This window comes from Micromys minutus, assembly GCF_963924665.1.
Source record: "Micromys minutus genome assembly, chromosome: 33".
NCBI lineage: Eukaryota > Metazoa > Chordata > Mammalia > Rodentia > Muridae > Micromys > Micromys minutus.
The window spans coordinates 3740723-3755101 of NC_137968.1; the positions used below are offsets into that span (position 1 = coordinate 3740723).

At 47.3% G+C, this 14379-nt stretch overlaps 1 protein-coding gene across 1 annotated transcript in view; it reads left to right on the plus strand.

The window, feature by feature from the left end:
• GRHL2 (grainyhead like transcription factor 2) overlaps window positions 1-14379 on the plus strand; it is a gene marked incomplete at both ends in the record, with an annotated part of 84153 nt that overhangs the window by 51292 nt on the left and 18482 nt on the right. The window contains 3 exons of the mRNA XM_080909483.1: window positions 6359-6517; window positions 12876-12963; window positions 13364-13503. Coding sequence (XP_080765609.1) covers window positions 6359-6517; window positions 12876-12963; window positions 13364-13503 — 387 coding nt within the window. The remainder of the gene's footprint in view (window positions 1-6358; window positions 6518-12875; window positions 12964-13363; window positions 13504-14379) is intronic.

Genomic DNA, 14379 nt, shown 5'->3' on the forward strand with positions numbered 1-14379 from the left:
GAAGTGGGGAAAGAAAGGAAATGTAAGGACGATGCTCAGAGGGCTTTAATGAGAAGCAAGAACTAATTTCAGCACCTGGGAGGCAGAGGCAGCAGGATCTCTGTTAGTTCAGGACAGCTTGGATTACAGAGTGAGTCCCAGGATACTTAGACCAACATGGTGAGAGGAGGAGGAGGGGGAGGAGGAAGAAGGCATAAAGGAAAGGGAGAGAAGGAAGGGGAGGAGGAGGAGGGAAGAAGGAAGGAGGAGGAGGAGGGAGAAAAGGAGGGAGGAGGAGGAGGAGGGAGAGAAGGAAGGAGGAGGAGGGAGAAAAGGAAGGGGAGGAGGGAGAGAAGGAAGGGGGAGGAGGAGGAAGAGAAGGAAGGGGGAGGAGGGGGAAGGGAGAAGAGGGGGAAGAGGAGATGGCCCAGGTAACAGCAAACACAGAGGGGAGAGAGATTGGCATCACCACACTTGCGTGTTAACATACACCATTTTTGAAGGGAGAATGAATAGGTTCTGTTGTTAACGTCTTTCTCAGTGCATACTCTACCTGCGATTTTGGGGGCTATTGCCTGTGTGATTCCTTAGATAAGTTCTTTCTTTAGGATCTGGAGTGTTAGGAAATACATTAGTCTATAAATAGTCTCTAGACAGAAAGATTGTCCTAATATAAAATTCAATTTTTATGAAGTCAAATAAACCCATGACCTTGAATCATGGCTCTGAGGATTTAGTTTTCAATCTCAAGTCCCTTTCTAAGTCAATTAAAGGTAGGCCAGCTGATTTTACTGGAAAGCCCCCCAGTCACAGTGGAAGTTAACCAACCACGGTATCCACCTCATTCTGCAGCTGACTGGTGTGTGTGTGCATTTTATCAGACATTCCTATTTGCCTGGCTCAGGTCGAGACCTCAGCAAAGTCACTTTTGTGTTAGAAGCCACAAAATAGGAATTGTCATCCACTTGTAACAAAGGGTTTTGCTTTTTAAAAATGCACAGGCATTGGACAGCTCTTTCTGGGAACAGTGTCTAGGCGCACTAAGAAGTTATCTGATTTGCTGTGGGCACGTAGATGAACTTGAAATGCCTTCTGTTATTTTCTTGAACGCACACAACTTAATTAGTTTTATAGAAGACGGAAAGGTGGGCTTCTAGAATTAAAAGGATAACCTGAGGTTTGGAAAGTGCGGTAGCAGAGGCCTCACAATTTGTTGGGCCTGAAACTCAGGCAGCTCCAACGGCTCTTTGCCACTGCTGAAGCTAGAGGCCCTTTCTGTCTGTGCCTGACGTTTGGATGAACGTGCAGTGGGTGAAATCAACACATTTACACCGAGTTCCACAAAGGAAAACCACCCAGCAAGTTGCTCTGTGTTCGCCTGCTTCCCACGGAGCTGGGACTCGGTAGGTTTGCAAGAAGAAACACGCAGATGCTTATCAGTTCTGAGGCCAAGGTTTTAGTTAACGGCCTTCCGCGCCTCCCTGCCCTGCTCTGGTTAAAGTTCAACCATTTGGATTTGGAGTGTGGCACAGCCAGGCTACGACTGGAGGCACTGCTTTCCAAGGGGTTAGTCAGCAGGAGCAGGAAGTAGTGCTGGGCTCAGCAGAGCATCTTTCCTGCCTGCTATGCTGACTGGGACTTGCTGACACTGGAAGCAGACTCCTGTGGTTTGCCTTTTATGGGTTTAAGATGCCACTCCGGGCCTTCTGCACCGACCCTTTTTCTTTTAAGAGCATTGAATCTAAATGTCTCCCCGTGGAACTCAGTTGGCTTTCGGGAACCTTGTGTACTGGGTGACTGGCTTTTATAGCCACTCCAGGGACCATTGGCTCTATTTATTGCCAGCGAGTGTCTGTTACCTCATTGGCTTAGATGACTAGGCGACTTAAGTGGTCCTTGCAGATCGTCATGATTGGTTGCCCTAGCTCTCTAAGCCATAATTAGTATTTTTTCCTACCTGTCTTATAGACCCACCCTGAATGACGGTCATGCAGATCCGGGAGTTGGCCATGAGGCTCAGTCATGTAGGGCATTGTCTTAGTCAGGGTTTCTATTCCTGCACAAGCATCAGGACCAAGATGCAAGTTGGGGAGGAAAAGGTTTATTCAGCTTACACTTCCACATGGCTGTTCATCACCAAAGGAAGTCAGGACTGGAACTCAAGCAGGTCAGGAAGCAGGAGCTGATGCAGAGGCCATGGAGGGATGTCACTTACTGGCTTGCTTCCCCTGGCTTGCTCAGCCTGCTTTCTTATAGAACCCAGGTCTACCAGCCCAGGGATGGCTCCACCCACAATGGGCTGGGCCAGGGATGGCTCCACCCACAATGGGCTGGGCCAGGGATGGCTCCACCCACCATGGGCTGGGCCAGGGATGGCTCCACCCACAATGGGCGGGGCCCTCCTCCCTTGATCACTAGTTGAGAAAATGCCTTACAGCTGGATTTCATGGAGGCATTTCCTCAACTGAGGCTCCTTTCTCTGTGATAACTCCAGCTTGTGTCACTTTGACACAAAACCAGCCAGCACAGGCATACGCATTAGAATGCTGGGTTTCCTACTAGACAGAGCTTTTGATGGGGGTGGAGGCAGTCAGGAGTGAGGACCCCCTGGACTGATATCAGGAAGATCTCTGTGAAATGTATGGCCAGGATTAGGGACAACCACACAGTTCAGCAGAGTGAGCATTTAATTTGCTGACACTCAACTATATTCTGGCCAAGATTGTCCCATTGCCAGCAATAAAGCAAGTAGTGCTCCCAGAGAAGGACACCTCCCTCCTGACCTTCAGATCATGGTCAATGAAGCTATTGTCATCTTTAAGAGACCACGTGTTTCTCTCACCCCATCTCACCCCTGCCTTCCGAAGTCGTAGCTTATGTATTTTTCCTGCCATGGCCTCGGGAAACTTAAGACATTTGAAGATATCTGCTGCTTAAATGAGTGTTAAATAAGATTTATCTACCATTTAGGGACTCTCCTCGCATTTTCTGTCACTGAGACTGTTATCGGCAAAGTGTTTTTACTCTGGTTTGGTGGACATATACCCTGCTTGCCGTAGGCTTTCTTTCTTTTTTAAAGATAGATTTACTTATTATAAATAAATACACTGATGAAATAGTCTTCGGACACACCGGAAAAGGGAGTCAGATCCCATCACAGACAGTTGTGAGCTGATGTGGTTGCTGGGATTTGAACTCAGGACCTGTGGAAGAGCAGTCAGTGCTCTAACCACTGAACCATCCCTCCAGCCTACCGTAGACTTTCTTATCAGACCTTCCCACCCAGGCATTTATGTCTTCAGTTGATCTCATCCCCACCCCATCCCCGTCTTTCTCCAGAATTTGCCAGTCTCTGTGGCTTTTGTTCCCCTGGTGTCCTCCAGGCTGAGGACTTTGTTCTGTGCTCCCGGGGCCTCTCTCCACACACCTCTTGGACAGTCATTGCCAAGAACTCCGTGCCCTTCTTGCCTTGTTAGCTCCATGAGGTGGACTTGCCTTCTCTCCTTTCTTACGTCTGACACCGTTTGATCCAATGTGTGCTTCTGTGGATCCCTGTGGACTGAATAAGTGAAGGAAAAGGATGAATATGTGAAAGAGTACATATGTTTAAAGGCATCTTGTATTGTATATTTAAAATATACGTGATATTACAGGGCAGGGCAGGGGAGTTAAAACGTGCATTGCCTTATATCCTTTCCCTTTGTGTGTATGTGTGTGTGTATGTGTGTGTGTGTGTGTGTATGTGTGTGTGTATGTGTGTGTGTATGAGTGTGTGTATGTGTGTATGTGTGTGTGTGTGTGTGTATGTGTGTGTGTATGTGTGTGTGTATGAGTGTGTGTATGTGTGTATGTGTGTGTTTATGTGTGTGTGTATGTGTGTGTGTGTGTATGTGTGTGTGTGTGTATGTGTGTGTGTGTGTGTGTGTGTGTACCTATGCCTGTGTCTGGGTGTAAAGGAGCTAAAATTATTCATTCTAGTTGTGCATGGGGGGTGGGTAATGTCTAATTCCAGCTCTAGAGCAAACACTACAAGTTTAACACCAGCCTGGTTAGATAGTGAATTCTAAGTTCCCTGCAACCTTGGGCTACAGAGAAGGCCCCTGCCTCCAAGCCAAACAGGAAAAATTGTCTGTAACAGCAGTTGAGGTCTCTCTGGGCACCTGCACTTTATCTCACTGGGGGAGGACCTTCAGTATTTGTTTTTCGGAGGTGGCTGGATAGGTGGAGCCCGTGGCACAGCGGGGGGCAGAGTTGTCGTAATTAGCACATCGTTGAAACTTGTCTAATGTCTGGGGACAGTCGCTGGGTGTCTTGCTGATGCAGCCAAGATTACTGAGAGGAGCTCTTGACTACAAAAGTCTGTGGTAATGCACCAGGATTAGATGCCTGGTGGTGTAAATTACCAAAAGTCTGCAGGTCAGCCCTGGATTTAGGCAGAGAGCTACATCCTTTCTTCCTGCCAGACACCCTTGGCACCCTCATGGGTGCACAAGCTCTTAGGTTTTGACGGCCATTAAAAGCCCTTCGGACAAAACGTTTGAAAAGTTGCATTATACTTTATAATAAATGTCCTGGTTTCCCGGTCGCCACTTCTTGTCAGTGTCCCTCTCCTTCCCATGAGAAGCACCGTTGACGGTGTTACCTTCGTGTCGAGGTGACCAGAACACATGATTAAGACAGAGTAATGGGAGGAAGGTATTTTCTTTTTCTTTCTTTGCTCAGAGTTGCGGAAGGTCTCAGTCCACTGTGGATGGGAGACACCAGGGCGGGAGCATGTGGCGGGGGCCATTCACATCAGGGTGGGCCAAAAGGCAGAGAGCATGCCAACAGCCAGGGGCTGGCTGTGACCGGCAGAGGCCCAGAGACCTAGTTCCCAGCCAGGTCACCGCCTGAAGGCTGTACAGCCTCAAACAGCAATCACTCACGTCTCTGGGGCCTTGTGCATCCAAACGATGACAAAAGGCATCTTTTATGGCCCACCGAGGGTCACTTTTAGCCCATGTACTTCCATTTCTTTACCAAGAACCTCTGTTTTGCCGCTCCCCCCCCCACTCCAATAGAACCCTTCAAAATGGACTGGAATTTCTTACCCTCTTGAGGTGGGGTGATGACGTTTTTAGCGTCTGCTCTTTTTGGTTTCAGTTTTGGTTTTGTTTTTGATTGAAGTTTATTATTATTATTATTATTATTATTATTATTATTATTATTAATTTATTGTACTTCTTGATGCCAAATGCTATACGATGAGGATTTTGTTTGTCTCCCCCAACCCCCTCCCTCCAGACATAATCTTACTATATCTGCCAGGTCGCACTTGGCCCCTGATGGCTGGGATTACAGGTGTGTGCCACCACTCCTGGTCACTAGGAGGAAGTGGACCCTGCTGCGTAATCCTTCCTCATTCCTTTCTTGCCTCTAACGGTTTCTTACCGTTTGATAACTTGGAATAGATTTAGATTTTCTTCTGCAGGGTGCGGCAAGAGGGCTTGCAGAAACATTGAACGTGCTGAGTGACTTGTATACGGTCCTTTCGCCGAGCCCTGCTAGAGCAGAGGCTGACGTCAGGGCTTCTGACTTGTGTAGTGGACTTTCCGCAAGTTCAGTCATTGGTCTATTTACCCAGGGCCCAGTCTGTCCTCCACTGGGCACTTGTGGCCAGTGATGTTAAATAATGCGACATCATTCCAGACATCATAGTTCTCAGTCAAGGAAGGATGCTTTGCACAAACACAGCTAGTTTCCAGTGCTGTTGCATTAAAAAAAAGGACGTTTTTAATCTTATTTCTATCCTAAAGGTCAGAGGATAGGAAACGTCATGACTGTTAGAAGTGACAACTTTAAAAATTAATTTGCTAATTTAATTTACATGTGTGTGTGTGTGTGTGTGTGTGTGTGTGTGTGTGTGTGTGTACCATGTGTACCTATGGAGGCCCTGCATCCCCTGGAACCGGAGTGACAACGGTTGTGACCCGCCATATGGCAATCAAACCCTCTGCACCCAAACACCGCTGCAAGAGAAGCAAATGCTCTTAAACTGCTGAGCCCTTTCTCTAGCCCAGAAGTAGCAATTTTGACATATTCAGAGAAAAAAAAAATAATGTTTTACTGACCTCATTTATGATGAAGAGAATATGGCAATGCTGGTGTACTTTCTAGGAGGTCATTTAACTGGTCAATTTCAAGGTCATTGTTTCAAGGTCATTTCAAGGTCATATATGAAAGCAAATTGTTTACGAGTTTACAGCCGTGAAACACGTTTTGCGTGCCTAGCCGCTTCCTGTGGAAGAGCACTGGGCATTTGTCAGTCGTCCTTACAGGCCCGTGTGGGGCTCTGACTCGGTGTGGCTGGTGAACTCACCTCCCCTTCTCCCTCCTTCAGATTTTTATCACCGTGAACTGCCTGAGTACCGATTTCTCCTCCCAAAAGGGTGTGAAAGGGCTCCCGCTGATGATTCAGATCGACACCTACAGCTACAACAATCGAAGCAACAAACCCATCCACAGAGCCTACTGCCAGATCAAGGTCTTCTGTGACAAGGTGAGCTAGCATGGCCGTCTGTCCGCCCCTGCCACCCATCTGTCCACCCTGCCACGCTTCCGTGGCTAGCGGTGTCTAAAGAGTCATTTATCCGTCACCTGGACGTGGAAGCTCTTCCTTCAAGCCCTGGTGTGTGTCAGGGAGTTTCCAGTCTCTTGCCCTTTGTTTTGGCTTTTTTTTTTTTTTTTTAACCTACCAGGTTAACTGTTAATTTAATGCCTGGCGTTTGCTCTGTGGCTTAGTTTTCTCAGGTTGCTAAAACAAAATACCCTAGGCTAGGTGGTGTGAGGGTTAAAAACCTAAGATCAGTGAGTTCAGTCCCTGGGAGGGTCTTCTTGGCTACCAGTAGCCATCTTACTCCCGTGTGACTTTTCGTAAGCACGCCGTCCTACCATCAGGGATAAGCCTCGTGACCTCACCAGATGAGCCACTTCAGCACACGGGGGTGGGATGAGGAAGCTTTAGTTTGTCACATACTGTGCTTTGGTGACATGCAGCAGAAATGGCAGATCTAGAACTTTCATTGGTGTAGAGATTATTCTAGAATATACCACGGTAATTAATGTATGGCCTGGGGCTTCAGGCAGTAGAAATCACACCTACAGAATTTTTTTTAATTTACTTATTTTTATATTGTGAGTACACTGTCACTGTCAGACACACCAGAAGAGAGCATCAGATCCCATTACAGATGGTTGTGAGCCACCATGTGGTTGCTGGGATTTGAACTCAGGACCTCTGGAAGAGCAGCCAGTGCTCTAACCACTGAGCCATCTCTCCAGCCCACACACCTACAGACTAAATTCACTATTCTTACACAGTGAGCTCACAGTGCTTTCATGGTCACGATTGCTACCATAAAAGAGAGAGACTCGTTAAAGTAAGAACAGAAAAAAGGTCAGGTACAAGGGATTGTCCCTGGTATGAGGATGAGTGTGCTGTTGCTTTGACCGTTTGAAGACTGGTGTGATATCAGCCTCTGTGAGGGAAAGTAAGGAACTACTTCACCAAAGAGCTATTGCCCGAGGCACTCACGGGAATGCATAGTAGGGCCTTCTGGCGGACAGAGCGTGAGATGGGGCTGAGGAGTGCTGATTCTGAAGACCCCAGTTGGCTGCTGTGTGCCAACAGACTGAACATTGTGGTGTTGTTTTCTGTGACACGTTACGCAGTGGTTTTCTGATCCAGGGGAAACCCTGTTCTGAGAGCGAAATCCGCTCTGGAGAGGGGATGCGGGTGGCCAGGAAGGAGCCGCTGACAGGAAAATGAACAGTTAGTGGGAGGAGACATTCACTCTCCTTGTTTGGTTGGTGGTTTTTGTTGCTTGACGCAGCTGGAGTTTTCTAGAAAGAGAAACCCCAACCAAGAAAATCACTACAGTAGATTGGCCTGTCTGTGGAGCATTGTCTTGATTGATAGTTGATGTGGAAGGGCCTAGCTTATGGGGTGGAGCTATCCCTGGGCAGGCTGTTCCCTTGTGTATAAAAGGAAATGAGGGAACCTTCGGGAGCAAGCCAGCAAGGAATACCCCTCTGTAGGCTGTGACACAGTTCCGACCTCTGTGTCTCCCACATTGAGTTTCAGTCCCTCGGAGATGACCTGTCACCTGGAAGGTGACATAAGTAAGCCCTTTCCTCTCCTGGCTGCTTTTGGTCATGGTCTTTATCATAACAAAAGAAAGCAAATATCCTAGCGGAAGTAGGCAGTGTTAGGGGCTAGATGTATGAGTAGTTAGTTAACCCTAACCCTAACCCTAAGCCAGCGCTAAGGAGAACCCGCTGCTCCTGCGAAGGCCTCAGATTCAGTTTCCAGCAACCGTGGTTGTTTGACAACCATTGGTAATTCCAGTTCCTGGGTTTTGGTACTCTCTTCTGGTCTCTGTAGGCACCAGACGCTCATGTGACACACACACACACCTGCAGACAAAACACACATAAAATAGAATAAATAAATCTTAAAGCAGCCCCCCCCAAACAACAACAAACCCATTTCATTAAAACATGAGGTTAAGATCGGGCCGGCTCCCTATGGAGGAAGAATTGAGCACACAAAGCTCTCGCCACCCTCCATGTGAACGCCAGCCTACAATCTCAAGGTGAGCCAATGAATCAGACGAGAGAAGCTGGGGGCAGCAGGGACCTAAAAGGATGTACCTAAGAACCGAAACTCACTGGAACTCAGGGAAAAACTAGGTATGGAAACTCAACCATTTCTGAAGGTCACACTAGAAGCAACCATAGCTGAACAACGCGACAGGTAAAGTCATAAGGCGTGATCAGGAAAAGAACACTGATTTCAAAGATGGAGGGAAGTTAGGCAGGAGAGAACTGGAAACGTCAGAGGACAGAGCTACAGACAATCCAGGACTCACAGACCAATGGTCCGTGAGAAGGACAAGACAGCAAATGAAACATCAAACCGCCAAAAGCAACAGAATGGAGCAAACGTGGGAAATGCCACAGCCGAGCAACCCATGTGCTGACCGCGTGCGTGACAGAGAAGCCAGCCCAGGCTAGCAATATGAAGCGACAGCCATCCACCAGCCTTTTTACCGGCGCTTGGGAGGCAGAGGCAGGCAGATCTCTGTGAACTTGAGGCCAGCCGGGTCTACATCTGTGTTCAAGACAGCCAGGTCTACATAGTGAGATGCTATGTCGGGAAGGAAGGAAGGGAGGGAGGGAGGGAGGGAGGAAAGAAGGAAGGAAGGAATAGCTTTTGGACTTTGAAAAGACAGAAAATGATTCCCTAATAATTAGAGACAGAAGGGAGATTTTTATCATCAAAAATTTCAACAGCAATGCTAGGCCAGGGAAAGTAGGTTCCTGGATAGAGTAAAGCAGACACAGCTAAGGACTTTATTTCTCGGCAAATTAACTCCAGTGTGATGAAGAATATAGAAAACCCCAACCTTCAAATAAAACATAGAAGGCAAGCAACAACCCAAGTGCTCTGACTCTTCCTTCTGTTGAAATCCATTAGAGGGTAGACTTTCAACACGAATATAGAAATGCAGGTGACATCCTGGTGGTGGGCACTGAGTACGAATTTATCTATAAATCCAACTGTGAGTGACAGGCCAGCGTGTGGCTCCTGTGGCCTGACAGTGTGGCTGTAGAGTGACCATTGGAAAGCTCGGTAAATGCTGGAGATGGTTCACTGGATAAGAGTGCTTTTAACGGAAGCGGGGCTCCGAATCCAAGCCCTCAGCACCCACATAAGAATTGGGGTATGCCCCACGTCCTGCGACTTCAGGGTTGTTTCAGAGCCATGTGGGTCCCCAGAGATCCCTGACCAGCCACGGTCGTTTATATGTCAAGCCACTGGTTCAATGAGAGACCCTGTCCCAAGAGCAGAAGAGAACACCCCGTGCTCTTCTCTGGCCTTGGCATGCACTGCGGTATACACGCACTCAACACACACACACAGACACACACACACACACAAACACACACACACACACACACACACACACACACGCACTCAACACACGCACACACGAAGTTAGCTGACAAAGATGCGGTTATCTCTCACCGGATGCTTTATGGGCCTGGACCGGTGACCACGCAGTTAGGAGATGATGAAGGAGAGGGTGACCAGCAGCCACTTTATTGCTGTGGTTCATCCTCAAAGGCACAGTCAGTGTTGCATTACGACACCTGTTTTAGCAACAAAGTACCTCCTGCGAACCGGGAACACTGAAACCAGAGAAGAAAGGATGAGGAGAGGAGAAAGGAAGACACAGCTCAGAGCTGCACAGGGATGTGGGTACAGCCATACAGCCCCAGACCTTGGACCTGGTCCTCATAGCAGCTTCTATGCTGGCTTCAGAACTTTAATTTTTAAGGACATCCTTTAGACCGATTCTTTAGCGATGCTCCCAGGAAAAGGTCTGTAGGCTAGGATTCCTTAATGGGCAGAAAGGACCAGTGGATCTCCTTCAGGAACTTGATCTTTGTCCTCAGCCAAGCAGCCCAGCTTGGTAACAGGAATCATCCACTCCTGTCTTCCGCTTTACCTCCCCGAGTCCCACAGCCTCTCCTACAACCTCATTCCCAAAGGTCACTGCCAAGTCCTCTGCAGACTCTGTGGTTTCCCAAGCCTGGACCCTGCGTCTTCTGGGTCTTTCCCCGTACCTGTATCCTCTGCTGTTGTTTTCCAGAAGAGGAGGATGACGGGTAATTCTAGGCTATTCTCAGAAATAATACAAATTTTCAAAAGCCCCAAACAAAGGGTAAACATTCTTGGGATGTATCTATCTCTATTAATTCCTTTCTCATGCTATGATAAAACTTCATGATCACAACTTATGAACAAAACAGTTTATTCTGGCTTATGGGTCCAGAGTTTATCATGGCTGGTGAAACATGACAGTGTGAAAGAAGGCTTGGAAGTAGGAGCCGGAAGATGTGAGATTCAGACACAACGCAGAGAGAGACAGCTGGAAGTTGGGGTGGGGGGGCAGGCTGCATCTCTTCAAGCCCACCCCTGGTGGTGCACTCTCTTCCTGAACATTTCTCATTCAGATTGTCGCATAGTCTGCTGACGTAGCTGTCTGTCACAGAGGGAAGTCAGGGCAGGAGCTCAAGGCAGGAACCTGGAGGCAGGAGCTAAGGCACTGGCCATGGAGGGATGTTACTTACTGGCTTGCTTCCCCTGGCTTGCTCAGCCTGCTTTCTTATACACCCAGGACCCCCTGTCCCCAGTGACACTACCCCCAGCAGACTGAGCCTCTTCACATCAATCAAGAGGATGCATTTCCTCAGTTGAGTGGTCTCTCAGGTGACCTTAGCTGTGTCTAGTTGTTCAAGAAACCAACCAACCAGGGTAGTATTCAGTCTGACAAGTGCATATTTTTACATGACACCAACACTTAAAAATAAAACAAAAGTAGACTTTGCAAAAAATAAGAAAAAGGAATTTGTGCAACCTTGGGGTGTGTCTTCGGTGAGTTATACTTTGTGGGTAGATGATAAAGACCCACACGCATTTATGTGAAATCCTGAATCATACAGAGTTTCCAACACACAGCTGAGCGCCCTGCATGTGCTTAGCAACCAATGCTGCATTCTCCCAGCAGTGAATGAGGCGTTGCTGAGGCATTCAGCATCTCTCTTTGTTCAGATGCAAAGGCTCTACAAAAGTTGGGGGTGTCTTGATGTGTATTAGACAGCAGATGTGTCTACATTAATGAATGTTGTCCTTCTTGCTGTGACGTTCCATGACCTGTATGTATCAGTGACACGCAGATTTTCGTGTAAAAGCGTCAACATCACCTCGGGTAGCTGTGTGTAACTGGTGTAATGCAGGTGTCTGCGTCCCATCTGTGTGAAACATGGAACAATGGCCAGTTCTTTATGACCTTCCTCCCATTGTGTCCTAGCCTTGGTCAGACCTGGGACTCTCCTATAAGAGTCAGTATCTAGTCTTTTTTTTTAAAAATATAATATGTATATAAAAACTTTATGTGTCAAATGTTCCAAATACATTCAGCAGTTTTGACTTTGCCCTTTGTCTTCCTTTTTTCCAGTTTTCTTTTCCTTTCTTTCTTTTCTTTTTTTTTTTTTATTGTTTGGCCCAGAGAGAAATGCATTTTATTTTGTCAAATGTGTTTTGTCTGACAGTTTCAGGTCATTTCTGAAGCTCGGAGGTCACTTCATGCACCCCTTTTCCCTAAGTAGCAAGTGCAGAGGGACGGGATTGTTAACATGAACCGAGACCTAGGGAAGAAGCTTAGCTCCGTGTCCACGAATGTCACCTGCCCAGTGCATTGTGGGTAAATTCTCCTGAAGCCAGGATAAAACCTGCTGGGATATCTCTGACTGGGGAATCAAAGGAAGAAAATAAGTGAAAAATGGCCCAGAAGAAAGATGAACCTCGAACTATATTTAAAAAGCCGATTTGCAAAGCTCAGGAGTTCTCTTCCGTGTGGTCAGCACTATCTCTAAGCACACAGGAAAAAGGTCGCTACTTTCACGTAGTGACCAAACCCTCATCTTTGTGTGACCACAACTTAGAGGAGAATGCACTTTCTTCCTGTGATTTTTTTTTTCTTTAAATCCATAACCGTATGCAAAGGAAAACCCGCCCAGGGCAAGGCTGTTCTATTAATAGCACGAGTTATTCAGCAGGTGACACTGAGTTAGAAAACTCAGCCCGATCTTTCCTCATGGTTTCAAAAATCAAGCTCATGGACTAGGCATTAGACAGGAAGAGGGGGCCTCACTCCAAAGACAGTGCATGGCATGCGTGTGTGTGTGTGTGTGTGTGTGTGAGCGCACGCATCAGTGTGTGCGCACGTGCGTGACAATATTCTTGCATCCTCTGAGAGAATATACGTTGTTTTTTTTTTTCCTATCAGGGAGCAGAGAGGAAAATCCGAGATGAAGAGAGAAAGCAGAACAGGAAGAAAGGGAAGGGCCAGGCGTCCCAAACCCAGTGCAACAACTGTAAGTCGTGTTAACTGACTGTGCTAAGTGGGGTGGGGGGGGGGGGGACTGCAGCCAGCGGGGTCCTTGGAGAAGACAGACAGAAGTCGGCTGCAGGGGGAAGGGACAGACGCCCAAGGCGCATGTTCTGGAACATTCATGTGGAGAGCAAACAGAAGTCCTCCTTAGACTCCAGGTCAGCAGGAAGTGAAGGAACCTTCGACCCAGCACGTTGAGTAGATTCTCCTAGAATCCCACGTACTTTTTGTTTGGGCCCGAGGAAGGACATTTAAGGCAGAATCACGTCTAGGATGCTGGGAGAGCTTTGAGGGAGGATCATGGCCATGGGCTTTGCGTTCTCGGGCGTGCGTAACCCCGTGCGTAACCCCGTGCGTAATGCGGGCTTTGTGCTTGCATCCAGCCTCTGATGGGAAGATGGCCGCCATGCCGTTACAGAAGAAGAGTGACATCACGTACTTCAAAACCATGCCCGACCTGCACTCGCAGCCTGTGCTCTTCATACCAGATGTTCACTTTGCAAACCTGCAGAGGACCGGGCAGGTAAGACCCTCCTGACAGAGCTGACCACAACTCCTCTTTGAGCAAAATCACTACCCCTCCATATAAAAAGTATATTTCTACAGGAAAGACTGTCTCGGGAGAGCATACTGGCACTCCCAAGGCAAAGAAAGGTGTAAGCTGTTATTAAAAAATTGGTGGCAGCGCCTGGGGAGAAAGCTCATCACAGTTTTGTTTTGTGTCCAAGACTCTCAGTTCACATACTGCCACCTAGTGGTGAGAAAGTAGAACTGAATCAATAATTTCCTACATTTGCCCCAAAGGAAACGAAGATCTTCTCAAAACCGTTTCCTTAGTAAATTAATAGCACTCATCGAATGGATAACTCATCTTTCATCCGAAAGAAAAAGAGAGCATTGGATCTTCCTTCAAAAACACAAAAACTGAGTCCTGTGGTTATAATCGACAGATGAAAGGAAGGATTGGAAACCAAATAAACATCCAGTGATTGTATAATTATGACAGTTTAGTTTTGTGAAAGCATGCAGATGCTAAACGTTTAATGGTGAGAACTGTCCACAGGAGAATTAATTATGGTATTGCTGAATGAAAGCAGAAAGTCTCGCTGAGTCTGTATCTAGAACTCCAGTACTGACTGGGCCGAACCTGCTGGGGGCTTTTCACATGCTAACTGATGTCTGGGGTCCTCTGTAATGGAAGATTTACAGAGGTCTGAGATGAGGTAGGTTTATTTCCTCTCCGCTTTAAGATCTCGTCTCCCATAGGAGAAGAAAGATGATTCTTGGAGTCAGCCACAGCTGGTTTTAGCCACACTCCTGGGGTTTTAATTTTGCACTGATGGGAGTTCTTTTGACTCCAGAGTCCTTGGTGAAAACTAGCATAATGACAGGGAAGTCC